Here is a 27,303-nt window from a genome sequence, read left to right as displayed (position 1 = left end):
TCATGTATCTTTAAACATAATTCTACAACTGTTTTCAGATATATTTTGAATGCTACAATTAGCTATCACAAATACAGTATTTGCTTTGTCGCCAATAACACAATGCTTTTTTATTTTTTAGGTTTTCCCCTCTCTCAATACACTGAACTGCTTACCATATGTTGCATATTGTACATTTTATATATTGTATCAGTATTTTTTAAGTGGTGTGGTGTAGTGGCCACTGGAGAAGTGGGTGACATTTTTTTCTCTTTTCCTTTTTTTTAAGTAGTCCAGAAAAGTGTCCTAACACTATTGTCTTAGGCCGAATTTTAAATTTTGTCCCCATTCTTGTGTTTTAACTTACTTTAAAATTGACTACCAGCTCAGCAATAAAACTAAACTAGATCATGTAGGTTAGCGTGTAACCCTCCGTAGTGTTTCATGTGTTTCCTCTTCCTTCCATTTCCTGGCCCTCATTCCTGCTTTATGGAGTTCAGTCCACTGATTTGCATCAGTTTACTGGGCAGATTTGTCACAGCAAATGTGGCTAATGCGCTGAAGCCAGGATGTTTTTACTAGTATTTATATTCGATGTCTATGGTTCTAACTTTTAACAGTCCAAGGACCATTTCAATAACCCCGCAGTTGGTGGCGATAAGGAGCTGCCATGTTGTGTATGTGGCAACGTAGTGAAGGAGAAGAAAAATCCTGAACGCTCGCTCTCTGCAGCATAATCACGTCAAGACGCCGTTGAACACTTCAGCAGTTTATCGAGAGACGTCCACCTTGCAATGAATACACTGTCAACCTGCCCATTCTCAGTAGACATACCAGAGCTGCAATGAAGGTGCATTTTCACTTGACTCTCGTTTTAATTTCAGCTTCGTTTCGTGCTTAGATGGTTGCTAGCATGCAGCTAACATTAGCAATGTAACCCGAGCTTCTCGTATCGTTGGCAACCTTATCCTGATGTTAACCTGTGCGAATGCAGTGTTGGTTACAGGATTATCTTGTCAGTGATACTAAAGGGTGTCTTTTCGCTGCCAGTAACGTTTTTTTTTTATGTAAATACTTAACTGATGTTGCTGTGCTTGTGAGGCTAAGTACGAGCACTACATATTTGTTCCTCTGTTCTTTCATTGAGTAGACAGGATATATTTACATATTAACAGGCACACCTTGTTTTCGCCCGGAATTAGGGAAAATGCATGAAAGAAAGTACAAGTCAAGCTGAACTGGACGTGCTTCCTTTCAAATATTAGGCTGGGGCTTCGTCCGTGTGGGCTTCATGCTGTGGTCTGCTGAATGAAGTTATGGGTACTGGAGCCGTCAGAGGTCAGCAGCCAGGCTTTGGGGCAGGTGCTGGACCCTTCAGGTTCGCCTCCAGTGCGGGGTACTCCACATACCCGCCCACTAGCTCAGGAAGTCCCAGCCTTGTGTGCAAGTCCTGTGGTCTGGCATTCTCGGTCTTCAGGAGGAAGGTAAGTAGGACGCCAGGTGCTGCTGGTGGAACCCGGTGCTTGTTTATTCATTGTTCGGCCGGGTGGGAAAAGTGCAAAGTATACAACACAGATCGTATGTACATTGCCCATGGGAGGGAATATAACACATCGGGCAGTTTTTGCTCAAGGTATGGTTGTGTCTATTTAAGAGACAGTATTTCAGAAACTAGAAAAAACGTTTTACTTGTATATATATTTTGATGTTTTTTGGTGTGCAACTCCATTTTAAGTGGCTTGTGTAGCAAATGACTGATCATTAGAGATAAGTATAAAGGACTAACTAGATCATTATGCTCACAACTAGTGTTTTGTTTAGAGCTGGGGATTAAATGGGCTAAATTTGATTTCATTTACACCCAGAAGCAGACAGGTTTGTTTCAATTGGGAGCACAGCGTGATCCCAGCTGATTCTTGAAACAGATGTTGAAACACGCCCCAACCCCTCCCCCCAACTCATGTTCATGTATGGCAAAGGGTCTCCTTCTGTCAAGACCTCAAGTCTCACTCGCAGTGCCATTGGAATCCCAAAGCATGCATGCATTACTTTTTGATCTTTGTCACTTGAAAAAAACAAAAACATGCAGCCTGCTGTTTCTGTGCATGAAAAGCTTGAGCAGATGTTCTGCTTCTGAGGGGCTCATTAGATATCTCTTTCATTTTTGTTCCTTTTTTTTGGTCCAAATGCAGCCTTTGCATGCAGCAACTTGTAAACGCCATTAAATGCCTTACATGTGTAATTTCCAACGTCCTGTTTCTTTGTTCTGTCCACCCCACAGCACATTTGCAGCGACTGCAAGAAGAGCTTCTGCTCTCTGTGTTCCGTGCCTCTGGAGAATGCGCGCATATGCGCCACGTGCCATTTGCTGAAGGCAACAGCCTTCCATCGACCGCGGCTCATGCGTCTAAGGGTCAGGGACCTGCGGCAGTACTTGTTGCTCCACAACGTCCCCACCGACACTTGCAGGGAAAAAGAAGACCTGGTGGACCTGGTGCTCTGTCACCAAGGCAGTGAAGGGGAGGAGGAGGAGGAAGAAGAAGAGGAGGAGCCAGACACAAGTAGCTTCCACTCGCGTTCCATGTATACTCCACCACCTTCTACCACGCAGTCTGCCTCAGAGCTGTCCCAACTTGCTGCCTCTCAGGAGGAACCGCTCAGCAGAAGTGATAGTTCTGACAGCAACCAGGTCAGTGCATGAATCTCTTTTTGACTCACTTATTCACATTTGACAAATGGAAGACAAAGGTTGTATTTGGAATCATTCACTCATTCCCTAATCTATAGTCGAGGGATGGGCGAGTATTGGAATCCGGCCGATACCAATGTCGGCCGTCCTTTTGTGGCTGTTTTACGATCTTGAACTAGAATTTTGAAGAATAGAAAATTGCCATTAATTTTATGCAATTTTAAGGAAAATGCTATTTTGGGATATATAGATATTTCTTAAAAATAATCCATCATTGATTTTTTATTTAAAAATGTATCAAAATTACTAGTGGTAATGGTACCGGTGACTACTTGAGTTGAGTACTTGTACTGGTATCAGCCTGAAAAAATGCTCTACTGTAGTCACTATAGGCAATTGCATATAGGGAACAATATAATTAATTCCGCAGTTAAGAGAAATCGTTTTCGCGCACTCAAGTGTGCCGTTAGTTATATCACAGTTCAATGTATAGGATCGACGTCAACTGGCTTACCTTCTGTGATAAATTACAAACACATGAATGTTTTTGTCAAATTTATGCAAAACACTTTATGTCCTTCCATGTTGTTTTGCTCTACTTATATTGAAAATATTTTCATGCTACAACTAAAGCCAAAAATCCTACAATACCCCAGATTTTTTTATAATTACTTTTCTATTGAACATCAGTTGCTAGCTACTTTTCCAAGATGCATTATGGGATAGGTTGAGGGCTCTTTAAAGTGGATAACTATGCTCTCTACACCTTCAAAAATAGCACAAAAAAATAGCTAACTCCCTATACAAGGCACAAAATAGTGGCAACACAACAACACACTGAATTGAGCAATTGTGAGCCAATTACAGCTGGCACAACAACAGAAACAAGCGGATTGCCCTGGCCTATTCATTGACTGCACTCGTGCATTTGGTAACAGAGACTCTCCACACTTCTCTTTTTAGCCACATATATGTATTAAATTCTATATATGGTTAAATAAAACACAATATATATATAATATTTTGGCACGGCTTGGCGCAAACAGCTAAATCTGGCTTTCGTAACAAAACGATCGACGGTTAGCCACTCTGAACCCTAAACGCTGCCGCCCTGCTACGATAATTGTTACCTTGCCTAGATACAAATCAGTTGTATAGTATTTGTGTACCAACAATTAAAACTGCACATTTAATTTTAATTAATTATAGTTATCATTTTTGAAAAATTGATAGAAGTTATTGTTCCCCGCAGTGTGAGCCAGGTAAAAATGGGTGATAGATGATAAGAAGCTCTGAGCTGTCAGGATCCACTATGTGAACTGCTTTGAGACCACTAAACCTTTCTATAAAAGGAGGGAGGCAGCCAATATGCTTAAGGTATCATGCCCTGGCTAAGAATGACTAATCCAGCTCGTCATTAGGCAATGTCCTCTTTGTGTTCTGATGCAGGACATCGGTGATGCCACGTCAGTGTCGCTTCTCAACTTGGACCCCGGTGAACACACACCTGAGGTAATCCGGGAGCTGATCTTTTGTGGACATGTTGGTGCAGTTGACGTGAATGCTGAAGATCTCGAGCGTTGTGCCGCTTCAGACGAGCCCTCAGACGCAGCGTCTGCTCCGGGCGTCTCTCTCGGACATCTCCAGCGTGGGTGACATCGAGGGCCTCTCTGTCAGGCAGTTGAAGGAGATCCTGGCCAGGAACTTTGTCAACTATTCAGGGTGCTGTGAGAAGTGGGAGCTGGTGGAGAGGGTCAGCAGACTTTACAGAGAGACGGAGGAGAATAGGAAGTCATGTGGGTATTTGTTTGGCTACACAGAAAGAAAAAAAAAAAGAAGATATATGATGGGGTATATGTGACTCATTTATTTTATTTATTTCTTGCAGTGGAAAATGTGAGCAGTACTGTAACCAAAGGTAAGCACTTAGATTGTGCTGCATTTGCACACCCTACTTTCAACCACATACTGGACTGCAGTGGTTTTAACCTTGTTAGAGGTACTGCAACCCCACCAGTTTTCTGTGCACAACTCTTCTTTATTGAAAAATAAAATAGGATTATTTTTTTGTTGAAAAAAAATGAACATGGAGAGTAGCCTTTCCAACAACCAACACAGGGGCGGCAGGTACAATGAAAATGGCAAAGGCCCCAGAATTGAACCCTGTGGAACACCTAGGGTGTGTGTCCTGACCTATGCCGAACCTCTCGGGTTCAATTACCCAGGTTGAGAACCACTGCTGTACTGTATGGTTAAAACTTATTACAGCTGATCTCGAAATGATGCTCAAATTTCTCTTACTTTAATTCTTCCACACTTAAGTGGTGGCCTTCCCCCCTCCTATCTGCAATGGGGCCATTGGAGGTAAGGTAGTCTCTTAAATGTGCTCCCATCATCTGAGAAACAGCATCTATCGTGTTCATCATCATTATCAAACTCACTTTTACATATTCACATCACATCCTCTTTGTGAAATTCTTGCATGTAGTTTAAGGCTGAATGTAATTTACTCTGACAGTCTTTGGTAAAGCTTGTTTATTTTTTTTCCACACTAGAAGGCAAATTGAACCATTTAAATTGGCCTCTTCGTGACGGTCTTGCCACACTGAATCTACAATAAAACACAAGTCATCTTGTTAGCTTTAGCAAAGCTAATCATGCAATGTAGGCCTATTACCAGTTCAACTCTAACTGCATTCTTTAACATAGCCAGCAGGGGGCAATTCCACTACTGTAATATGCATCCTTGGAATGTGTTGTTTCTGTATTGTTGCCATTTCCAGTTTGTTACCACCAACCAAATGTGCACCCCTACTCTTGATTAAACAAGACGAACAAAGCATTTGGATGTCGATTCTTTTTTTGTTTGCAGATGGTGACAAGGGTCCGCCGATGTTCCTGGACGAGAACCTGTGCAGGATCTGCATGGACGCCGTGATCGACTGCGTTCTGCTGGAGTGCGGCCACATGGTGACCTGCACCAAGTGCGGCAAGAGGATGAGCGAGTGCCCCATCTGCAGGCAGTACGTCGTGAGGGCCGTGCACGTCTTCAAGTCCTAACGCAACTTCAACAGCGGCAGTTCGACTCAGACGGTACCTTAAATCAACCATGCAGATCACATCCTCTCAGTCCCCTTTTGTGTGCATGTTTCAAGTTTGTATCGGCCCATTTTCACATCATTTGCACATTTGGAAGTATGTTTTTGCAGTTGAGAAACATTCCTGATGTTAACATATCTCTTTCAACATAAAGAATGTTGAATCTGGGCGCACTCCTCTCCCTCAGTTCTGCCTATAAATGTAGCCAGTCTTGTGTAGACAAAGCACCTCTTTACACAATTGCTGCAAATAACTTAGTAACATCAAGGATGCACACAGACGTAGACGGTACGGAAATGGTGCCAAATAACCGGTGTGACTTGATGCTCCTCACCCATCATTCTTTTAGTCTTTGGTGGGCGAGTTTGTGGCTATTTAGCTCACTCATCAGTTTATGAGCAGTAGTGGGGGCCGATGATGTGATGTTTAGCAATTCGTCAGTACTAACCAGATGATGCCAGTCGAGTAAAATGATTTGAAATCACAGTAGATGTTGGTGATGGACAGTGAGGATTTGCTTTTGAAATGTTTTGTAGTACACACTTTCATCAAAATTCATAACATTGAGATCCTAACATAAGTTCTGTCATTACAGCAATAGTTGGTTTTCGCCATCGCCTCCGTCTCAGCACTTGAGACAAAAACCGGTGCTAGTCATCTTACCATCATCACGATTTTCTAGTCAAACTGTGGATATAACTGAATGTTCATTTTGTTTTGGTTGTTTACTGTCTTAAGTGAAATAAAGTGTCTTATTTTTTTAATTTTCTCAAGTAGAATTAATAAGTGTAACTTTTCAAAGTAATGACACGTTAATGGATATAGCTACAATATATAGAAATGACTTGCTAATGTACATTTGCTTAAATTAATGCACATGAGAAATATATTTTTTTCCCATTTTATTTAACTTGTGTAAAGTAAAATATTTTAAATGTCCCTTGGATTGGAAGTGTTTGCGTCAGGTGAAGTTAGTCTGGTTAGTTCCTCATATGTATTTTTTTCTCTCCCCCAGATATCCTTCCAACCTTTATCCCCTCAAATAATGTTCACATTTTATGTTCTTTTGCAAACCTGTATATCCTATCCATCTCCGAACCTTACCTGCACAAATGTCAAGATTGCTGCTATTACAGTAACAAAAATTTCCTTCATGAAAGGGCACACTTTTCTTTTAGAGGGCAAATATTGTGTAAATGTTTTGTCTTTGGGACTGTTAAACGTTTTATTTTAATAAAGAGTTGTTTTTTTTAAATATATTTCCACTTTGTTTCCTTTATCCATGATGGGAAAAAATGTGTTAACTTGAGACAGACAAATTAATAAATGGAACGCCTATGGCAGAGAATAGACAACTTGATGGTACAAATGGAAGTATTTTAATGCATATTAGCACTGAGCTTTTGAATTTTACAAATATAAACATCACATTCACCTGAGGCGATAGCAGGTTAATCACAGCACAATACATCCCAAAATACTGTACACACAACACCGACTGCATGGAGTTATTTACACAGGTAACGTAGATAAATTGATCATTTGAACTGGTGTGCAGAACCAGATATGTAGCTTTCATTGTGTCAATAGAAATCAGTGCTAAGTGTGTTTTGTCAGCTTCCTCCTACTGGCTTGACCGTTAAACCAGTTCCGCGTTAACTCAACTTTGTGTAAAATATTTGCAAATTGTCATTTGATTTAGCTCTGTCTGGTAGCTATGCCAAAGACTAGTTGCTAAGCACACAAATAAATACAAACAAATGCAGTGAAAAATAAATAAATGCTTAAATCCCATAAACCACAACTCAAACTGTAAAAATAATAATAATAAACTGAAGACGAAATGACGCTTTAGACACGTGAGATTTGTTAACTCTGTCATTGAAATACATCCTACATGTCCAGGAACTATACCATAACTTAATGTACTGTTTGTGTGTATGTACACAGTTAACATGTTTCATGTAAAGTGTCACCATGTCAAACTGACTTTTGGGCCACAGAAAGGAAGAGAACTTGAGAATGGCACTACGCTTGGTTGACACACTGGATTGCCTTCCTCAGAAAATGAGCTCCCAAGCAACAGTGAACATACTGTAAACTTTTGTTTGTATAAAAATACTGCTTTCAAATATTTGAGGAACAAAATCAAAACAACTGAACAGTCAGTTACAAGCACGTTTTTTTTATATGTATATGTAGAAATACAATCAACACAAACATGCTAGTTCTTTCCACCTTTCTCTGGTCCATCTTAGTCTGTTGACTCCTTTAATTGTGACATCGTTTCAGAGATCTAACGCAGGCCCAGTATAAAAAAAACAAAAAAAGTCCCGATAAGTGCAAATTGTCATTGGATCCATTTCATTATTGTGAACTAGCTCGTCTTCTGCAGCAGTTTATCCTCCTTCAGTCTAAATGGAACGCTCACGGACATTTCGGCGATGAACCTTTCGCAGCCCACCTTGGTCACCTGCTTGCAGAAGCGAAGGTCAATCTGGCAGATGCTCCCACATCGCTTGAAAAAGTTCAAGGAATGATCTGTGACCCGGTTACAAACTAGACAAGGGAAAAAAATAATGCTAATGAGTGAATTTGGATTTGGAAAAGTCAAAATTAAGTATTTGACTGTTAAATTTGTACTAAGATTGCTAAAATACATGAACTCAAGTACTTTTACCTTGTAAATCCAGCCATACAAATTATTATATTGGTTATTGTGTTCATTTTAGTTTGTTTCATTTAAGATGACTATTGCATTCAGTTTGTCTTAATCTGCTTTTGTGTTTAATTTTGTTTGTGCATTCTGTGAGAGCTTGAACGGAACTTTTTCAAGGTCTCATCAAAAGACGCCCTTGGCTGCTGTCCTTACCTGACAGATTGATTTCTGTGAGTGAGTCTCGAGTGGTGGTCCCTGCCGCTGTCAGCAGGTTGACCGACTGGTCGTTGACGTGGTTACAGTAGCTCAGGTCCATCCGGGAAAGCAGAGGCATCTGGCGAATGATGAGGCGTAGTGACGTGTCGGTGATGTCCAGGCCTGCCAGACGCAGATCCTCCACATTGCGCAATTTGCAGCGGTTATCCAGCTGACCTGTCCATCAGTCACATGCGCACACAATATGTTGGCTCGGCTCTACTTGTGTGCTTAAATTAGCAGAGATGATGTATGTCACATACGCAAGTCAAAAGTCTCAAGTATTAAGTTCAGTGTCATCGCCCTTGAATGTGTTTTCAATAAACACAGATTGAATCTTAGTTCAAATTAGCCAGCTGTCAGATAGCTAAACTGAACGTAGCTTCTCTATCACATGTCTTTGTGGGTTTTAAAGTGACAGATAAATAAACTTAGATGATGTCAAGGATGTGTCTCAGATGCAAATGTGGCATGTTGCAATTCTGTTTCCCCCGATCTTGAATCCAAATGAAATCATGTTCAACACTCCCGTCATAATATGCATTTCTTGAAATGACCTCTGCACTCAACATCATAGCACACTAGTGGGTTGCCAGGTTAGCACACAATACACATAAAGTAAACAAATGGGACATTATCTTCAACATGTAGATTTTAAAAAAGTAACCATGCAAAATGTATGAAATGTAATTAAAGTCAGTCCTAAAATTGGGGGCTTTGCCTCATGAAGAATGTTGGGACAGATCATAAAAACCTAACATGACGTTTCATTCAATTAGCATAGTCAAATTAGATACTTGGGTGAAAAACACAACTGGTGATATGAAGTGACTTTGCTCCACTTACCTGGCCTGTTGTCTGTGGGAGGGGACAAGAGATCCCTCATCTGTGCATCCTTGAGCCCCTCCACCCACTGGACGTCCAATGTTCGTAGTAGCGGGCAGCTGGAGGTGCAGAGTGCAGATACAGCCGCCCACGAGCACCCCGATAACTTTAACACTCGCAGACCTGACAGACACAGCAGCATTTTACTTTCGCGCACCGAGTCAGCGTCAAAGCTAGAACAAAAAAAAGTCTGCATTTTAACCTCAGCAATGCCCGATGATAAGGTACCTGGCAATCTGTTAATGAGCCAGCTCAATTGTTTCTTGGAAATGTTGGTCCAGCTCAGGTCCAGGGTGAGCGGCTGTCGCCGAATGATCCCGCTCAGCATGAGCGGCGTGATGGAGGTGCAGCGGTTTAGATCGATCGTTGTCCACAGTCTTTTATCGCAGCACCTGCACATCAGAAATAGACAGTTGGGGGTGGGGGGGTCTGGACCCTGGCCTTAACATGCAGCACAGTTTACTGCATGTGGCAGCCTCGCAACCAACAACACCAGCGGCTTACAAATTACTGAATTTTAAGAGTGTGTTAAACAACATGAGTAAATAGGTTCAACTGAAACAGGGTATAGGTAGTCTGGTTTCTATCGTTCAGCTTGATGCTTCTAGCACGGGGCAACCAAAAGACCATCACGACTTCTTGATGGAGTATCAGTGTAACTGGCATAAATATGCTTTGTTTTTGTTTGTTTTACTGTTACTTGGCTAGCTAGCTAATTTCCACCAAGGGGTTAAGGTTTGGAACAGAAAATGCCAATTTTCAATTGGCAATCAAAAAACAAAAATGTGATTTAAAAAAGCCTGTTTTTATCTTTACTTTTTTTTTTCCTTAGATGAAGAATACAACATTGAAAAACAAGTCAAAGGATTGGGATTGATTTTAAAATGTAATTAGATTATGTAATCTGGCAGTTTGGTAAAAAGCATTATGAAGCTATGTTAGTTTAGTCGTCAGTATTTTAAGATATTAAAAAAAAAAGACTCACTTTATAGTTTTTCCATTGCCAATTGAAAATGTTATTGATCATCTAATCGTAAAAGTCTCCAGGTACGAGTTCAGTGGTTCTTAACCTTGTTGAGTGAACCTCACTAGTTTATAGTATGTGCATACACTGAAATCCTTTTCATTGAAAAATTCCTTTACCCCCCCATTCCATTATGAAATGTAATTTATTTCAAATTCAGGACAAAGGAATAAGTACTAGTGAAGAAAATGAACAGGGAGAGTAGCCTCTATCAACTCTATCATCAAGTTTTTTGTTTGTTTTTTTAAAGATGGAACCTATGGGCAGCAGATACATTGAAAACAGCAGAAGCCCTAGAATTGAACCCTGCGGAACACCTTAAGGCCTAGATACACCAATTTGACGTCGGTAGTCGGACAGCGTTGGTGTATAAATGTGTAATGTGTATAAATGACTGTTGTAAAGTTGAATCGAGTTCGGGGGGCGTTTTCAGCAAATTCGACATGTTGAATCGGAGTCGGGACATTTGATTACTGTGATTGGCTAGCGAATCAGCGCACGGGGCAAGAAGAGGAAGTGACGAGTGACAGCTAGTATGAAGGGATTACAATAACAAAATCACACGATGCACCATCACAACAGTCACAAGTCGACGACTATATATCATGAGTCAGGTGTGTGTCTTGACCTCAGTGGAACCCTGACTGACTCACCAATGGAACTCAGGTTAAGAATCACTGCATTAGTTGCTCTCCAACGAGCACCCCTAACCTCTTTATTATTATCATTATTATCTTTAATGCAAGTTTAGCTGTGTGTTCCATTTACCATCTGTTCCAGGTCTTGGACACTCTCATGCAGCAGCAGAGCTCTTGATGTGTGAGGTGGTTGAATATCTTCATCCAGACCTCCCGCTGGAGGACATGCATTTTGCCATCTTTCAGAGGCAGTCTGTCGGGTGGCGGGCTTATTGGCGGGGGCCGGATGACGTGCCGCTCCATTTGGACACACTTAGGTGGCGAGCGCGGAGGCATCGGCCGGGTGGTCGGCGTGCTCCTGTTAAAGCCCAGCGGCGTGATCTGACTCGGGTAGAAGTGGCGCAGTTCCCAGGGGGTGCCGTTCATCTCCTTGGTCTTAAGGTGGGACCTCTGCTCGCCTATGTCATTGCTGTTCCGGAACAACCTCTTGGGTTCCTCGTTTTCAGACTCCGGCTCCACCTTAAGAGGCTGGCGGTTCTCATTGGCCAGGCAGTCTTCGCTGTTGTGGATTTCCTGGTTCAGTGCTTTGCTCAGCTCTCTGCTGAGCTCCCGGTTAGGTAAACGCCGTTTGCGACGAGCTTTGGGACGAGGGCCTTTTTCCTGGGTCTCGCTCCCGCCTTCGCTGCTTGGGCCGGCTTGCGGGGAGCTGCAGCGGGAGTGGTCGCTGTCCACAATCGGCATTTTGAGGGAGGAATTCAAAAGATCGTTCTTATAGTCTCTGTCATCTGTTAAGTCGTCAGCGCCGCCCAAACGGCCGTTTCGCTCTACAAAACCCCGGAAATGAAGTTCCCGTCCATCCTCATCATCGTCCTCGTATCCATCTTCCTCCTCCATCTTAATTTGCTGCAGGATTTTCGAAAAAGAAGGTTCCTCTGATCTTTCCTATAAGAAACAAAATGACAAGGTACTTTGGCTATCTGATATCTATTTGTTACTAAATTAAAACGTTAACATAAAGAAACATTGACACATTACTGTAACATTTTGCTGGCACTTACTGTAGGAAGGCCTAACATTCCCTGTATGGGAAGTTGGGAGTCTCTGACACCAACCTTCTTCCTTCCTCTGAAATCATCATCGTCCTCTTCATCAAAGAGTTTCCTCTTCTTCCTCAGTTTATCCTCGAGCCGGGGACGGGGAATGCCGCTAGGGGACAACAGCGGCGGCTGCCGGTGAAAAGGCTCCTCGGGTCGATGCCTGGGTGTCTCCTCTCTGTCAGGTCTTCTCTTGACTGAAGAAGACATGTCCCCCCCCTCCTCCTTCATAGGCTTCTGTTCCCTCAGCAGAGAGCCAGGGAGGTTGGAGGCGTACTTGAACCCTGGACCCCTTTTTTGCTTTAATACCAAAAGGGGCAAAACGTGCGAGACAACTTTATACCTTTAGCCTATTGTTCCTCATACATTCAAAATTTTTACAGTTAGGACATCAGGAATTGTAAGCTGTTCAAGTTTTTACTTGTTGCAAAGAAATTTTGAACATGTTCAGACAAATTTTCACTGTCTGCGAAGATTTTTTAAAACCTTTGACGAACCCTGACGAAAACCCATATTAGGCTATATTTGCATGCATTTGTTGCCCAGTGAGATACAGGGAACTTTTCAGTTATGGATTTATTTAAATATCCACTATAAAAAAAATATGCTGACACTGGGAACTCCCTATACTAAAAATGTTGTTAAAATTAAGAATTTATGTTGAATTTTAGGAAAACTTTATCTACAGTAGAAAACTTTAGGTAGCCTTTTACTTGCTTAGTTAACACACTGATGACCCGAGAACCTCCCTGCAATTTTGATCATTTTTAAACAAAGCTGCCTATTCTTTTCAATTTTGGCTTTAAGCAAACATGCATAAAGTTGTTGTTTTTTTTACACTAATATTTTTTTTTTTACTCCAAATGAGTATCGGCTAGAAATATCGGTTATAGGCCTCATTGACTACTAATTATCGGCATCAGTTCTGAAAAATAAACATCTGTCTATCACTATCAAAAATATACAAAGCAACTGCTCTTTATGACTGTGAAACTATTTTTCAGAGTGAAAATAACATCCTGACCTATGATTCATCAAACAACTGTGTCCTAATCTAAAGCCTCCTCCCACTTGTACTCACTTTTCCACTCTTTCCAGCATGGTTGCACTTAGGACATTCCCAGCAGTTTGGAAGCTCGTCGTTCACCACGCCTGAAGCATCGCTCACCTAACAGGTCAGCAGGAAAAAAGAAAAGAAAAAGCAACAATAAAACAACAATAATCATGTCCAGGTTACAGTTTGCGTTGACACAGTGGTCATAAAGGAAGTGAAAGTGAGTGTGATGTGGGTCTGTTTAGCAGTTAAACCTCAGCCATTAATGTGCGGAATGCAACCGTGAACATTTTGTAAAAGAGAAGTGGGTGTGCTTGTACGTGTAACAATTGGAGACATTTTCCAGTGATACACAACTGTTTGCTTAACTACTTTAAGCAAAGATATGCTAGCTAGCTAAATATTGTGCAGGTTTTCTCTGAAATGTTGAAGTATGTGATGATGTCACACTCACAAGACATCAGATGAAAACATGTTGATGTTCAAGCACCTTCAGTCAAAACCATTGAGTCACTCCTGTGAGTTTATGATGACCTGGCATTCCTGGCATAAGACTAAACTCATGAATCACCGGATGAGTGATTTGACTGAGGGGGAGTTGGCGTTCTCAGGCTGCCTACCTTGAGGCAGTTGGGATGGACAATTTCGTTGCAGATTGAACATTCCATTAACATGAAGTTGAACTTGTCGTCTTCTTCCTCCAGTGTATCCTCCTTCCCTGCTTCCTTACACACCACGCATACTGCCGTGTGGGGCAAGACAGGCTGTATTGGAAAAGGCAGAGTGGAGAATTTACATTTTATTTTGAAATGAGGACTGTCAATGTCTTACATGTATTATTTACACATATTTGTAACTTATTAATGGAGGTGTGTGGTAAATGGTGATGGCTCAAAATAAAATGGACTTCCACCCCTGCCAGTGTTATCCAATCTATGCCATTTGAATAAAAAAGAAAAGAAAAAAAGCTGACTCACTGCTATGCACTGTCTCATAATGCAGGACTGTTTCATGCGGCCCGGACCACCAAACTTCTTCATGTCCTTGCAAAAGTGACACTCGCCACACTCTGTCCGCATGCACGCCTCACACTTTCGGCAACGCGTTCTTCTCCGTCTGGCTCCTGACGAGCTACGACTGGATGGTAGTTTAACAGCCGAAGGTGTTGCCATCTTGGGCTTCGGACGATTGGCTGCACGCTGCTGCAAGAGTAACAAAACAATGGGATTATAAATACCTTTGGCAAATACGACACACAATACCATTTACGTGTTTCAGTACTTTATCCTGTATATGAGTCAACGGAGGAGCTTGCTTTTTTAGCAGGATGATGAATTACAAATAGATTGTGTGACTCGGCAAAACAGTAAATACATTTTTTTTTTTTTAAAAGCCCAGCTATAACTAAAACGTGATATACAACAGTCAAATATCATTCCCATGTGGATTTCTATCATCTCCTTTAATACCTCTCTGGTTGCTATGGAAAGATGGTAAATCACTGAGGGGGAAAAAAAAAAAAAGACAAATCACAGGCCTTACATAGACTCCTTTTCCAACTGGAGACGTTACCTAGGCAACACGCTCGCTTTTCTGCTGGTGGATATGATTCTTAAGGACTGCAGGGGATGCATGAAAAATGATATTGCAGAGATTTGTGGTTTACGTAAGGCATTCAATTATTGTACACCTGTTAATAATAATAATAATAATAACAATAACAACAATAGTGTAATTATTATAGCCATTTGAAATGAATGACATTTAAACACCCAGAAAACAATCTAGTCATTTATACACTTGTCTTTAACTGATCACTATTTGTCACTCAGCGGAACTTATTAAAAGCTCTTGTGGAAAAATGAGACGTTAAACTGCTTCAGCAGGTTAGCCGTGCATGCGTCTCAGGTGTCTTGTCAGCCGACTGTCAAGACATTCCAGGTAACAGACAAGTGTTGTGCTTATCTGGCACTTTTAAACAACTGCAAAGCCGCTTTCAGTTGGCTGTAACAGACGTTATCCAAGATCATTTACGCTGCCGTGATTATCAAGTGAAAACATGTTCCTTCATGTTGAACAGAAACAACTCATATCAGTCCACAGCAGCATTTTGTATGATGGACATTTGTGTACATGTGTACAAAAAGTTCAAATAAATCCTCAAATAACAAAGATACCCTTTCTTATTATCCGTTTGTCTTTACACACTCAAGAAGATAATCAATCATTGTATTTTATGTCTATTGATGAGGGTGAGGTCATAGTGGGTGCGGTGGCGCACTGGAGTGAATCATATTAAAATAGCTTCTGACGCTTCAATATGTTCAAATGGAATATTGAAATCATATTTACATTATGCAACACTATGACACCATAGGGCAAATGCAAGTAGGGGGTCAAATTGTTTAATAATTGTTACTCAACATTATTATTGCTGACCTCAAGGTAAGGGGCGGGGCTGTATATTTTCCTGTCTATACCATATACAAAATAAACCAGCAACAATCTCAGTTCCCCTGACACCATTTAAAGCAGTGGTGTCCAAACTCGGTCCTCGGGGGCCGGTAGTCCCGCAGGTTTTGGATATTTCTCTCCTCCAACACAGCTGAAGCTCATCAGCAAGCTCTACTAAGCCTGATAACAATCCTGTTGATTGAAACAGGTGCGTTGGAGCAGGGAAACCTCCAAAACCTGCAGGACTACCGGCCCCCGAGGACCGAGTTTGGACACCACTGATTTAAAGTGTTGGAAAACTTACCTGACTATACTTGAAAAAAAAAAAAAAAAAAGACAATCCCTGTTACAGAGTATCAAGCATCCATGCTTAATTTTTAACTACTGTTTTTATTAGTCCAAACACTTTATGATGTGGCTATGAATGATGTAATAGCATTTCTATTATATTACTCAGTAAATGTCCAGTCAGATAGAGGTGAAATTTGCACTGATTATTGCTCCGATTTGCTAAATCAATGCATATCTAAAGGATCTATGCATTACAACTGCACATTAATAGGATGCAAAGAAATTGTAATTTACAGGAGGACAAGACCTTTTTGTAGCCATATAACACTTCAAGTTCACATTTTCTTACCCATGCGTATTAGTTTAAAAATGGGTTCTAGTTCATTCAATTTAAGTATATATTATGTATGCTCTGTTTGTTTATTTATGTCTAAGTACAGCAAGTATCTGCAAGTAATCATATCATCCCTCCCTTTAGATCAGAGGTGGGCCAACTCGGTCCTCGAGGGCCGGAGTCCTGCAGGTTTTGGAGGTTTCCCTTTTCCAACACAAGCTGATTCCAATCAACGGGATCTTTATCAGGGTTATGCAGAGCTTGCTAATGAGCTGAACATATATAAGCTGTGGGAAATAGCCCAAACCTGCAGGACTCCGGCCATCGGGGACCGAGTGTGTCCACCCCTGCTTTAGATGTATTTATGCATTATATTAATCACAAATACCTGTTTAGATCAGTTGACACACTTCACCTACTTTATGGTTGTGGGGGGAAAAGTAATACAAATCCACAGAATGATGCACACTTTTGCCACATTTTCAAAAACAGGTTTGTCCTCAACACTAGAGTACACGTGCAGTGTAACACCTACACAGCCTTGTGCCATGCATCCAATCTAAAAGCAGTTGCAACGTTACGACTTGTTCTAGCCAAGGGGTCACTTGGTTCTATTTGGATCAGTGTTCTCCATGCAACACAAGGAGACACACTTCATTGTTCCCTCTCCCCATCCCCCTTCCACGGCCCCTGCTTTTAGAGAACATTTGGCCTGGAGCCTTCTTAAAGACAGTGTAACTTAAGGAAGTGGGTGAAATGCACGCTTTTGCAGGAGGAAAACGCGGCAAGCAAATCGTTTAGGGGGGAAAAAACTGCGAATAACAGTAGCAGTAAGCAGTTGTGGTTCCAATGACACGTGAGTCAAAATGTCACCGCCGTGTGAAACTTAAGCGGTTGCTTTCAAGGCTGGACAGTGCAAAATGGGTCAGTTGTGGCAGCAGATCGACGGTGACCAGAGCGGACACGGTGTTTTGACGCTCGGAGTTTATAGCTTGATAAACATAACGGGTTGGTTGATCTAAATATCAATGTAAATGTTGGCTGATGCATGTACAAAATAAAATAAAATAAAATATGACGCTTAAATAAAGGTTTCGACCACATATTTGTCCTTTGATTCGCCAGGAGAGCGGGGTAGCGCTTGAGGATACAACAGTGTGCTCAGGTAATTTGAGGGGGAAAACACAACTCTGTTAACAATACCCTTTTTAATCTTACGCTTAAATTTACATTCACATCACAGATCGATGTGTACTAAGAGAACGCTTAGGGTAATCCATCAGCTCTGACCTGTTCGGACTCTGAATCATATTCCTCATCGTCTCCACTCAATGACAAGGCCATGGCTCCGCGATCATCGTTGGTGAAACGCAGAAAAATCTAATATGGCTGAACAAGACTCGAGAGAACACAGCGCACTCCCCCCTCCTTCCCATCACACCAACATGCAAGCCAGCTGGCAGAGTGCACTAGGTTGAGTTCAATGCATTCGCAAAACGTAGGAAAGTTTAATACTCATTCCCTCTTTAAGAAACACACTACTTAAAAATAATAATAATACGTCTGTAGAAGCAAAATGACACGTTTTATATGCATGTGTATTTATTTATTTATTTATTTGTGTTCAGATTTATTTCTACCGAGATACATTTAGGAAAGGTCAATGTCGTTACCGAGGACCTTGAATGTGTCATTAAATAACCCGGAAATGAAGAGAAGTCATTAACAAAAGAGTGTTCATCATAAACACACGTCAGTTTTTGCTTTGATATTCGGTTTCGGTGCTGTCATTTATTTATCCCCACTTTGACGTAGTTGAATGAGTCGCCGATCATGATTTGAAGTAGAGAGGGGAACCGTACGTTAGTAGTACAGTAGTAACAGAGTTGCAAATCCCCGCAATTATTTCCACCAATATACGAAGCATTTGATCCACGTAAACTGACGCAAAAAATGGTAACAATTACACAAATATGCAATGCCATGCAGTGTTATGCAAACTTGAAATTCGAGTATGTAGTAATGTAGCAGGGTGGACGAGACGAGTGGTGTCTTGAGTCCTTATCACGTGCAGGGCCAGGTTGGATATGTTTTTTTCTTCCCTTGGGGGTTCAAACATTTTATTAGCCCAACCCCCATTTATGTGTCGAGTGCAGAAAGGGGGAATTTAACGGTGATCATTCGTCATTTGTGTTAAAAATTGTCATAGTTGAAATTATCTCCATGAAAAACAAGGTGCATTACAGAGCGAGTAAGTACCCCTTCTGAATATCCAAACAACTCACTCAATCACTTAAAGGTACACCACAAGTACAAGTTATATTTAACTGTAAAAAGTGTCTCTGTTCCTAGCTAGGCTTGATGAAAATCCTCAAGTCATTCATGTTCAAAGAAGTTGATTGTTAATTAAATTCTCAAAGTCATGCACCTTGCAAAGCTTCAGAAATTGACATTGAAAGATTCCTGTTCATTAAGCAATACCTGATACAAGGTAGCCAAGGTCGAGGTAAAAGCAGTTTTTTGGGGGAGCTTGTCCACACAGATTATAGACTAATCTTCAAAGTCTCAGGAATGCTTAATATGTACGATTTTGAAGTGCATCTGGCACAAGATGGCTAAGTCAGCTGAGGTCAAAACAGTCACTCAGTCTCTCTTTTTCTGACAACACATCTTCAAGACATCAAGGATTAATTCTGTTTACCAGGGTAAAAGGAATATAATATCAAATGTGCATGTTTTATTTGAGTTCAAAGATCATTGCTTCTTTTAGTGAAACTTGACCTTTTTTTTCTCCCATTGCTAGCCACACTCCTGCCTGTGGAAGTTAAGAAATGCCCATTTGTGTGTTGAGTATCAGAATACTGTAGTTATTTGAGTTTTGTATCATCCATCCATCTACTCATCCATCCATCTACCCATCCATCCATCCATCTGTGAGTTGGACCTTATCCCAGCTGCCTTAGGGCATGAGGAAGGGTGCACCCTGTACTGGTCAACAGTCAATCACAAGGCACAAAACAACCATTCACTTTCACATTCACACCAATGGATACGTTTAGTCTTCAGTGAACCTAACATGCATGTTTTTGGAATGTGGGGGGAAGTTTGAAGACCGTGCAAGATCCTGATCTTAGATTTGAGCCCAACAGTGAGTTAGACATGCTTAATTTTCAGAACATTGCTTGATTAGTTTTCTTTTTAAGATGACTTTGCATTTTAAGAATTCATCATCATTTTATGAGAACACAGAAAAAGGGGAACTCGAAAAAAGAATAGTGTATTTGTGAAATCCTACACAGGATTTGTTTCTTTCCAAGTTTAATGTGTGCATTATACATTCACATTTCATTAGATGCAACTCCAAAATAAAATGAGTTCTGATAAGCGCTGTATCAAATATAGCCTCAAGAAAGATAGTATTGATTGCTAGTGTCAGAGAGGTATTATTTTAACAATGTTTATTTTTGTGTGTTTGTAGTTTGCATAAATAGCAGTTTCCGAAATTTTGGTCACTAATTAGGTACAAGGAAAATACCAATGGTGAGTGGTCAGGACCAAAAAGGCCTTCTGCTGGCCTAAACACTATCTGAAGCACTGCCCTACACTTGCAACCTAAATTATTATTTATATTATTTATTTATTAATTTATTCCCAACAGTGTACCCTCTTAATCTCATCATTTATCTTGGCTTTAGTGCTTCCAGTACATGTGGTTATTTGATGATGATGATGATGACTATTGTCCGTTATTATTATTATTATTAGCATTATTATTATTATTATTATTATTGTTATTATTATTATTATTATTATTGTCGTCAAACTAATCTGCCAAGTGCGTCCTCAACCAGTTGCACTGGCCAGTGTAATTTACACAATATTAGCAATGGGACTGTTTGCTTAACTAATTTGACTTTACATTTGTCCTCACAAGGCCAGCATGCTGGCCCTCAATGACGTCAGCATTTTCCTGTCCTTTGGTTGATTGGTCATATAACAAGCCATCTGCACACATACCTACTAGTAGTATGGTGTAATGTATTTATTTATTCATCTTGAATGTGTTTTTGACATGTCATTGGAAATGTTGCTTTGCTTCTTAGTTGCTCCAGATGTTGATGATGATTATTGCGACGTTAGTGGCATAAAGAGGTGGTCTGGTAAGTATCGACTCAAAGTCAAGCCTGGCTCCAGGATGTTTTCTATCCTGGAGATAAAGTGATAGAAAAATTTAGAAATAGAATCAAACAAAAATGCTGCAATTGGCTTAACTGGTACTATACAGATCTTGGACGGGGCTCTAGCACCCCTAGCCGCTGAAAGCCCAGGTATCAAATGCAAGAAAATAGTGATTTGATCATCTTCAACCACAATAATAAACTTATATATATATATATTTTTTTTTTAAATTAATAACAATCTTACAATGCCAATCAAAATGAACAGCGATATGATATCTTTGCAAAAATAAGCTTGTGAACAAACATTGCCTTCAACTTTTCCAAGCTGCTTAATTGTGTAGATATGGGCCTACCCATAACGGACGCTAGGGGCCACTCTTGTCCAGCTCTGCACTGCATTGAATTGTGGGTACAGTAGCTCATATTTCTGACAGTCAGCTGTTGCAGGAAAGTTTTGTCACGGTCGTATAGCTCCCTCTCTTTTTGTGTTCCTGATCTTGCACTCTCTTCTGCGACACCACTCGCTTTCCTTCCGTCTTTTGCGCAACTGCAGTTTTTCCACACACAAGACAACCTGCTAACCAAATCCAATTCTACCCCAGGCTAAAACTTCGGAACTTTACGGAATGAGTTTGAACGAACATTCATTGCAGGCTCTGTCATGGCGAAAATTGTACTTGAGCCGGGCCAAGCTGAAAGCCACCAGTCGCACTTCAGCTCTTTTGTCGGGATTCGCAATGGTAAGTTATTTTCGCGTCTCTGCTTCCTGGAAGACAAAAATGTTTCCGCCGCACAAAGTCTGACGCACACGAGTGTTTTCAAGGTCTTGTCGCTCTGTAGACTGCCGCCTATAAGTACATCACTGCAGTGAGACCTTGTGTAAGTAATTTACAAATACAGTATGAAACAAAAAAGTCGCGCAAACTAATTGTCAAGTAACCTGGTTTCACAAATATGACGAAGTAATAAACAGATGTTCCTGGCGTGTAAACAAATCATGGCCTACCTTCGTAAAGTTCGTACCCTTGGCCCAACTACAGGGGACTGTTTGAGGATTATATTCTGAATGATACATTCTATTTTCAGTAGGTGCTAATGAAGATAGCACAAACATTCATTTTGTCATTATGCATTCATAAATATCTCATTTAAACGTCCTCTCATTCTTCATGAATTCCTGTATAGTATAGTGGATATAAAAAGTCAAGACGCCCCTCTTTAAATGTCAAGTGCTAGTGATATAAAAAAAAAGAGACTTGATAAATAATTTCAAAACGTTTCTCAACGTTAATGTGACTACGTTATAAGAATAGAATAGGCTTGAAACAAAGACTAGTGTTACTATTTTCCTGTACTCTACTCAGCTAATATCAGCTATGGTACGACTAGTAGATGTGCTTAAATAAGTAATAAAAAGTTGACAGACTGTAGAAAAACCTTTTATGTAGTTTCACGAAAGACATGAAACAATGACACAAAGTGACTGTTATCAACAACTACGATCCCTGCACAATTCAAACCTGTCACTGCATAACTGTGTGCGAATACAAGTGGAAGTTAAACTGCCATCCTGCTAATCAAAGAATACAACATTTCTGACATGTCCTTTTAATAAAATATCACAGCAAAAATCAACATGAGATATGTTTTATGAATCTGTTTATGGACTGAATTAGAATGTATACTGTAAATGAATTCATCACTGAAATTGAAAATGGAGATATGCACTGTATTATTATGTAACATAACATACATTGTGTAACGTTGCTAAGCATTAATGCATATACCTCCAATGAAGTGTTACGAATAGACATGGATGTATAGATAGGATATTTGGTGAGATCAGAGCTGCCGGTTCGTGAAAGCCACAACTTCCGTGTTTTCCTCGACAAATGTCTAATATTGAACTAAACAATGAAATGAGGCTTTGTCGCTCCAACAAGTATCGTTGCAGCCAAGCACTGCACAACGAATCATCTTTTTTAAATTATTTTTTTTAGTTTTTGGCTAATTAAGTCTTTAAACATCACGATAGTCCTAAATGCAATTCATGAACTTCATTCACTTTTTTTACCAGGTTGCCATGGTGGAGGTACAGCTGGAAAAGGCCGATACTTATCCTCCAGGGTTGCTGATAGCCTTCAGTGCTTGCACTACAGTGCTTGTTGCAGTGCACCTCTTTGCACTCATGATCAGCACCTGCATCCTCCCTAATCTCGAGGCTGTCAGCAACGTTCACAACCTCAACTCGGTGAACGAGTCTCCCCATGAGCGCATGCACCATCACATTGAACTGGCCTGGGCTTTTTCCACCGTCATCGGCACCCTTCTCTTCCTCACAGAGGTGATGCTCCTCTGCTGGGTCAAGTTTTTACCCCTGAAAAGCGACACGGAAACAAATGTCACCATAAGTTCTGGCAAAGCCGCAGCCATCGCTTCCACTTGCATCATGGTGCCTTTTGGGCTGGTTTTTATTGTGTTCGCCGTGCACTTTTACCGCACACTCGTCAGCCACAAAACGGACCGGCAGATCCGAGAGCTGGAGCAAGTTATTCGGCTGCAGAACCAACTGGACCACAGGACGGAAAATGATGACCTGAAAGCTGTTGACCATTTTGCTTGATTAATTTGCTTGCTTGCAAGAGCATGGGACATTCAGCAGTGTTTTTTGTTGTGGAATTATTGTTTGTAGACAGGCCTTATGTAGTCCTTTTCATGAGTCTTGCTGTGTTGTTTCTGTAGCTTTGATAAGAACCTGTCATATAACGTTGAGTATGTATGCCAAATGCTGGAATTCACATGGTCATTACAATCAACATATATCTATTTTTTATATGAAAGAAATATTGTCAATTTTACATTACCAAAAATTCACAGTGAGAATTTTTTTTATTAGGCTCCCGCAAAAAAATTCTGGCAGAACAGAAAAGTTGAAAGAAAATCTCTCTATTCACAATGCTACACATTTAAAATCACATATGGACACATGCCACATGTTGAATGGAAATTGGTGGTGTTGTTTCTTCGTAATCCTGCTCACGTATGAACCAACCGACAGACGAGAAAATACTTGTCATGATGATGCATAGTTTACGTTGAGCTCACTGGTTTTGTGTCTTTTACTGCATGTGTCATAAGATTATTTTGTGTTGATAATCACGATGACGTGACTTTGTACGTTACTGTTGATGGTACGCCATTTTGTATCTCATGGTGTCTAGAATATGTGTTATTTTTGTATTCAGATATCGGTACTCAATTGTCAGTCAAAATTATTTAGTTTAAGTTTTATTACGAGCACAATTTTAAACTTTTAAACTTACTTTAAACCCCCCCAAAAAAGACTGTAGTTATGTAGCAAGTTACTATTGATGTACAAAATGTAATCAAGGCTCGAAATCATGTTTCACATCGCAGTTTACTAGTCAAAATTTGCATTCTGCGCTTCATCAAAACTCATTGAATAGCACAACTCAGTGGCACTCACATCAGGTTGGCTAGTCATCTGGGAGGTTGAGGCAAGCTCAGTGCTACATATGCCGGACCAGTTAGCTAAAAACGAGCTTGGGCTGGCTACAAGTGGGGCTAAACATGTGGAGTTTCTCCTAAGTTAGTAATGATGGCCTCCATGGTGGTGAATCAGTACACTTCTGTCGTAAGGGATTGTCACAAAGGGATGACGTCACAAAGACTGAGAAGCCATGCTAATTGCTAAGCTAAATTAAAGCTTGACATGTGATCGCGAAACGCCGGAATTAAGCGCTTGGTTGATCGAGTACGCTTTTAGTGAAGTCGGGCACTAACTGCGCTGAACCGGAGAGTATAAAACTCAACAGCAAAACCACAGGCAATTTAACAAGTGTTTTATTTACTACGCTTACAGAGAAAAAGGACAGAAACCGGAAATTACTTTTGTTACTGCATACATCAGCCAGGAGGTGTGGCCTATAAGTTTAAAAGTATGAATATAGTGGACAGTATTTATAAAATCAGTAATTTTATTTGCCTGTTTTTACAAAATAATACAGATTTTTGATTTTGACTTTTGAGGTCTGTACAACAAGTGTTCTCAAAATTAATTACAGTAGATCTCATCTTTTGTTTTTTAACATCACATTAGCTTTACTAAAACACATTAAAACCCTTTTAGAAATCCTAACTTTAAACTGAAATTTACATTTCTGTTTGAAAATGTTTCTAGACAAGAAAATACAGTTTGCTGCTATGCACAATTCAAATTTAAAAGTGCATTGTGGAGTTCGTCAGTTTTTTTTTACTCACGGCTGCCACCTCTGGTCTAAAGCGTAACTGCAAACTGTTAAACTCGTGCGTGGCATAATTCCCATTCCCCAAGAAACTTTGGAGTTTTCAGGGTGAAAAAAATTAAATTAAATTTAAAAGTTGCTCCTCAAATGAAGTATTTGATTCGCAAAACTGCTCAGCAAAGAAAAAAAGTTATTCCGGGCCTTGTGTAATGTACTTTGTCTCCATTTCTCTGATCAACGTAGACTTTGCTGCACTTTTTAAAATTGTGGTATACAGTATTGTAATCCATAATAAAAATGGTAGTTTTACAAAAAGAACCAAAAATTATCCTACTTTTCAGTGCTCAACATTGATGAATACACCCTGTATGAGTTTTTGAGTTTCCTTTCAGAATCAATATTTTTATTCTGTGCATATCGTACCTTACAAATGTGGGCCACTGATTGAGAATGAGATTGTCAATGTGTACTCAAAAATATATTTGACCCTGAACACTCATTTATTGTTAGAATGTTTCAAAACTTAAATACTTCACACCACGAGGACTTACAAAGGGCTTTAATTGGTTAAAATCCAGAATCCCAAACATTAAAGTAAAAAACACTCAAATAATAATGACCGAGTTCACATTGTGGTTGTATGTAATGAGAAAGAGATTTTAAAAAGCCTTTTTAACCACTCTATGTTGATCACTATAAACTAGCAACATTTTTGCCGCAAGAAACATGTTAAGCAGTTAACAGAAATAATGGAATGGAATTACGTATTCATGTGGTACCATTGAGAAAATGGTTGTTTGAGCATTTGTTACAACTAAACATGCAAATCATTTTTTCCCCACACAGTTGAAGTTATGCATGTTTGTTGGAAATGTCTGGAAGACATGTGTGTCTTAGTCTTAGGTGATGGTTTACATGTTTTAGTATGCTTGCATGTTGCAAATTATAATTGACGTATGTATTATTGTCCTGTGGCACATGTTGAATTATGTTACTGTGTTTTTCTTATATTTCTTTTGTTTGGGCACAAAGCCTTTGGTTATGCTGAAACGCGATGTCGAGTATACCTGCATGCTTGTATGCAAATATAAATACCACTTATTGGGTCATGTGACAATCTTGGGCAAAGAGCCTCTCAGCCCACTTATGGTACATTGTTTTTGAACAGATTTTTGCTCTGTTCCTTAGGTTGACTTTTGTGGTGTATTTATTCAACTAACTGCATTGTTGTAGGTTGTTGAGGTGTTCCATGAATGTATTTTACTATGTGTGGTTACACAGCAGCATATACAGTGAGCTTTACCAGGGTGGTGTTGTCAATTTCAAAATAAAACACATCTTGTGTTACTTAACCACTTTTTTTTTTTTTTTTACCTGTACCACTTTATGCTACCACTAATTCCTTATATGGTGCTCGAATCAAGGACAGGCTGTGTACAGAAGCCTGGTATGCACTGTCAAAGCATTAATTCTAGTCTTGTAGATTATCATGATGACCTTTTGCAAGGGACGAGATCACACTCCTTAGGACTTGATATGAACGTTCCATACTGTGGTGGCAACACCATATCAAGGTAACTTTTTTGGCCAGTGGCATCAAAATAATGTCGCTAAAACCACTCAACTTTTGTCAGCTGTATAGTTTAAACAATCTCCCTGTCTTTTTGCTGGGTGAGGTGCTGCGTGTTGTAAACTTCAGATTCTTCCTTGACTTGTGTTTTGAGAAAAGACATGTACGCCGGTCTGTGCTGTAAGTGGCCGCATGATCCTGCCACTGTATATCATGTAACAACTCAGAGATAAACAAAAAGAAACTAACTTCTGAAGACACGTTGCAGAGTTAATTCAGTCTATTGTTTACCATCAGTTGTCATAGCAGAAGACCTTATTGTGTGTGTGTGAAGGGTGGTGGTGGTGGTGGGCACATAAACTTTAGCATCTCTTAATGGGCTCATCCCCCGAGCATAACTCTGATCAACACAAATTGTTATTTTGGTATTCCACCTACTGATGCAGCATTACGATGAATAATGTTATTGTATTGCAGTGGTTTTTCATGCATGATCTGTTTTATAATGTAAATTATCCACTATTATTAAAAGTTTGGCTAATTTACCCCAATTTTTTTCTGGCCACAGCTTGGCAGTAGATGGGTGACAATCCACCACTTTCCAAAGTGGAAATTACCCAATTTCCTTTATTTACTCCCCTATTTAAATAATAATAATAGAAATAAATCGTCTTTATTCTTCATTTAAATGCCAATGACAAACGCATACATAACGAAACAAGCGCAAACAATGAACAGAACAAACAGAAAAATAGAAAAAAATATACACTAAACAAATAACTCAATTTATGATTTTACTCTATTTTAAAAATAGGGAGTTGTTTTTTCAATC

The 27,303-nt window shown here is 40.0% G+C and overlaps 3 protein-coding genes and 1 long non-coding RNA gene across 12 annotated transcripts; 2 read left to right on the top strand and 2 right to left on the bottom strand.

The window, feature by feature from the left end:
• Positions 1-561: 561 nt before the first annotated feature.
• Positions 562-7,022, top strand: rnf34a (ring finger protein 34a). 2 transcript variants are annotated; one of them, XM_077560471.1, is made up of 9 exons: positions 562-829; positions 1,245-1,463; positions 2,261-2,668; positions 4,118-4,180; positions 4,263-4,464; positions 4,557-4,586; positions 4,991-5,032; positions 5,541-5,761; positions 6,783-7,022. In XM_077560471.1, the coding sequence occupies exons 1-8, from the start codon at positions 824-826 to the stop codon at positions 5,726-5,728; spliced, it is 1,158 nt and encodes a 385-aa protein (XP_077416597.1). In that variant the 5' UTR covers positions 562-823; the 3' UTR covers positions 5,729-5,761; positions 6,783-7,022. The 2 variants fall into 2 exon arrangements, with proteins under 2 accessions (XP_077416597.1, XP_077416598.1); XM_077560472.1 differs by lacking the exon at positions 4,991-5,032 and having other exon boundaries at positions 579-829; positions 5,541-7,022.
• Positions 7,023-7,123: 101 nt separating this feature from the next.
• On the bottom strand, positions 7,124-17,892 carry kdm2ba (lysine (K)-specific demethylase 2Ba). 5 transcript variants are annotated; one of them, XM_077560465.1, is made up of 10 exons: positions 17,746-17,892; positions 14,354-14,578; positions 13,997-14,140; positions 13,404-13,490; positions 12,287-12,631; positions 11,359-12,170; positions 9,795-9,958; positions 9,528-9,689; positions 8,640-8,858; positions 7,124-8,326 (listed from the first exon to the last, which is right to left on the bottom strand). In XM_077560465.1, the coding sequence occupies exons 1-10, from the start codon at positions 17,797-17,799 to the stop codon at positions 8,145-8,147; spliced, it is 2,394 nt and encodes a 797-aa protein (XP_077416591.1). In that variant the 5' UTR covers positions 17,800-17,892; the 3' UTR covers positions 7,124-8,144. The 5 variants fall into 5 exon arrangements, with proteins under 5 accessions (XP_077416591.1, XP_077416594.1, XP_077416593.1 ...); XM_077560468.1 differs by having other exon boundaries at positions 12,341-12,631; XM_077560467.1 differs by having other exon boundaries at positions 12,287-12,622.
• A 632-nt stretch (positions 17,893-18,524) lies between these two features.
• Positions 18,525-26,253, top strand: LOC144048465 (calcium release-activated calcium channel protein 1-like). 4 transcript variants are annotated; one of them, XM_077560474.1, is made up of 3 exons: positions 18,526-18,706; positions 21,290-21,376; positions 22,714-26,253. In XM_077560474.1, exons 2-3 carry the CDS (start codon positions 21,374-21,376, stop codon positions 23,257-23,259), a joined length of 549 nt encoding a protein of 182 aa, XP_077416600.1. In that variant the 5' UTR covers positions 18,526-18,706; positions 21,290-21,373; the 3' UTR covers positions 23,260-26,253. The 4 variants fall into 4 exon arrangements, with proteins under 4 accessions (XP_077416601.1, XP_077416600.1, XP_077416602.1 ...); XM_077560475.1 differs by lacking the exon at positions 21,290-21,376 and having other exon boundaries at positions 18,525-18,706; XM_077560476.1 differs by lacking the exons at positions 18,526-18,706; positions 21,290-21,376 and adding an exon at positions 19,990-20,615.
• Positions 22,060-24,283, bottom strand: LOC144048466 (uncharacterized). The gene is made up of 3 exons (XR_013293353.1): positions 24,124-24,283; positions 23,134-23,239; positions 22,060-23,013 (listed from the first exon to the last, which is right to left on the bottom strand). It is a non-coding gene; the product is annotated as an uncharacterized LOC144048466 (long non-coding RNA).
• Positions 26,254-27,303: the final 1,050 nt, after the last annotated feature.

This window comes from Vanacampus margaritifer, chromosome 3, assembly GCF_051991255.1.
Source record: "Vanacampus margaritifer isolate UIUO_Vmar chromosome 3, RoL_Vmar_1.0, whole genome shotgun sequence".
NCBI lineage: Eukaryota > Metazoa > Chordata > Actinopteri > Syngnathiformes > Syngnathidae > Vanacampus > Vanacampus margaritifer.
The sequence above is the reverse complement of the archived record's forward strand: the minus strand, read 5'-3'. Positions and strand labels throughout refer to the sequence as shown.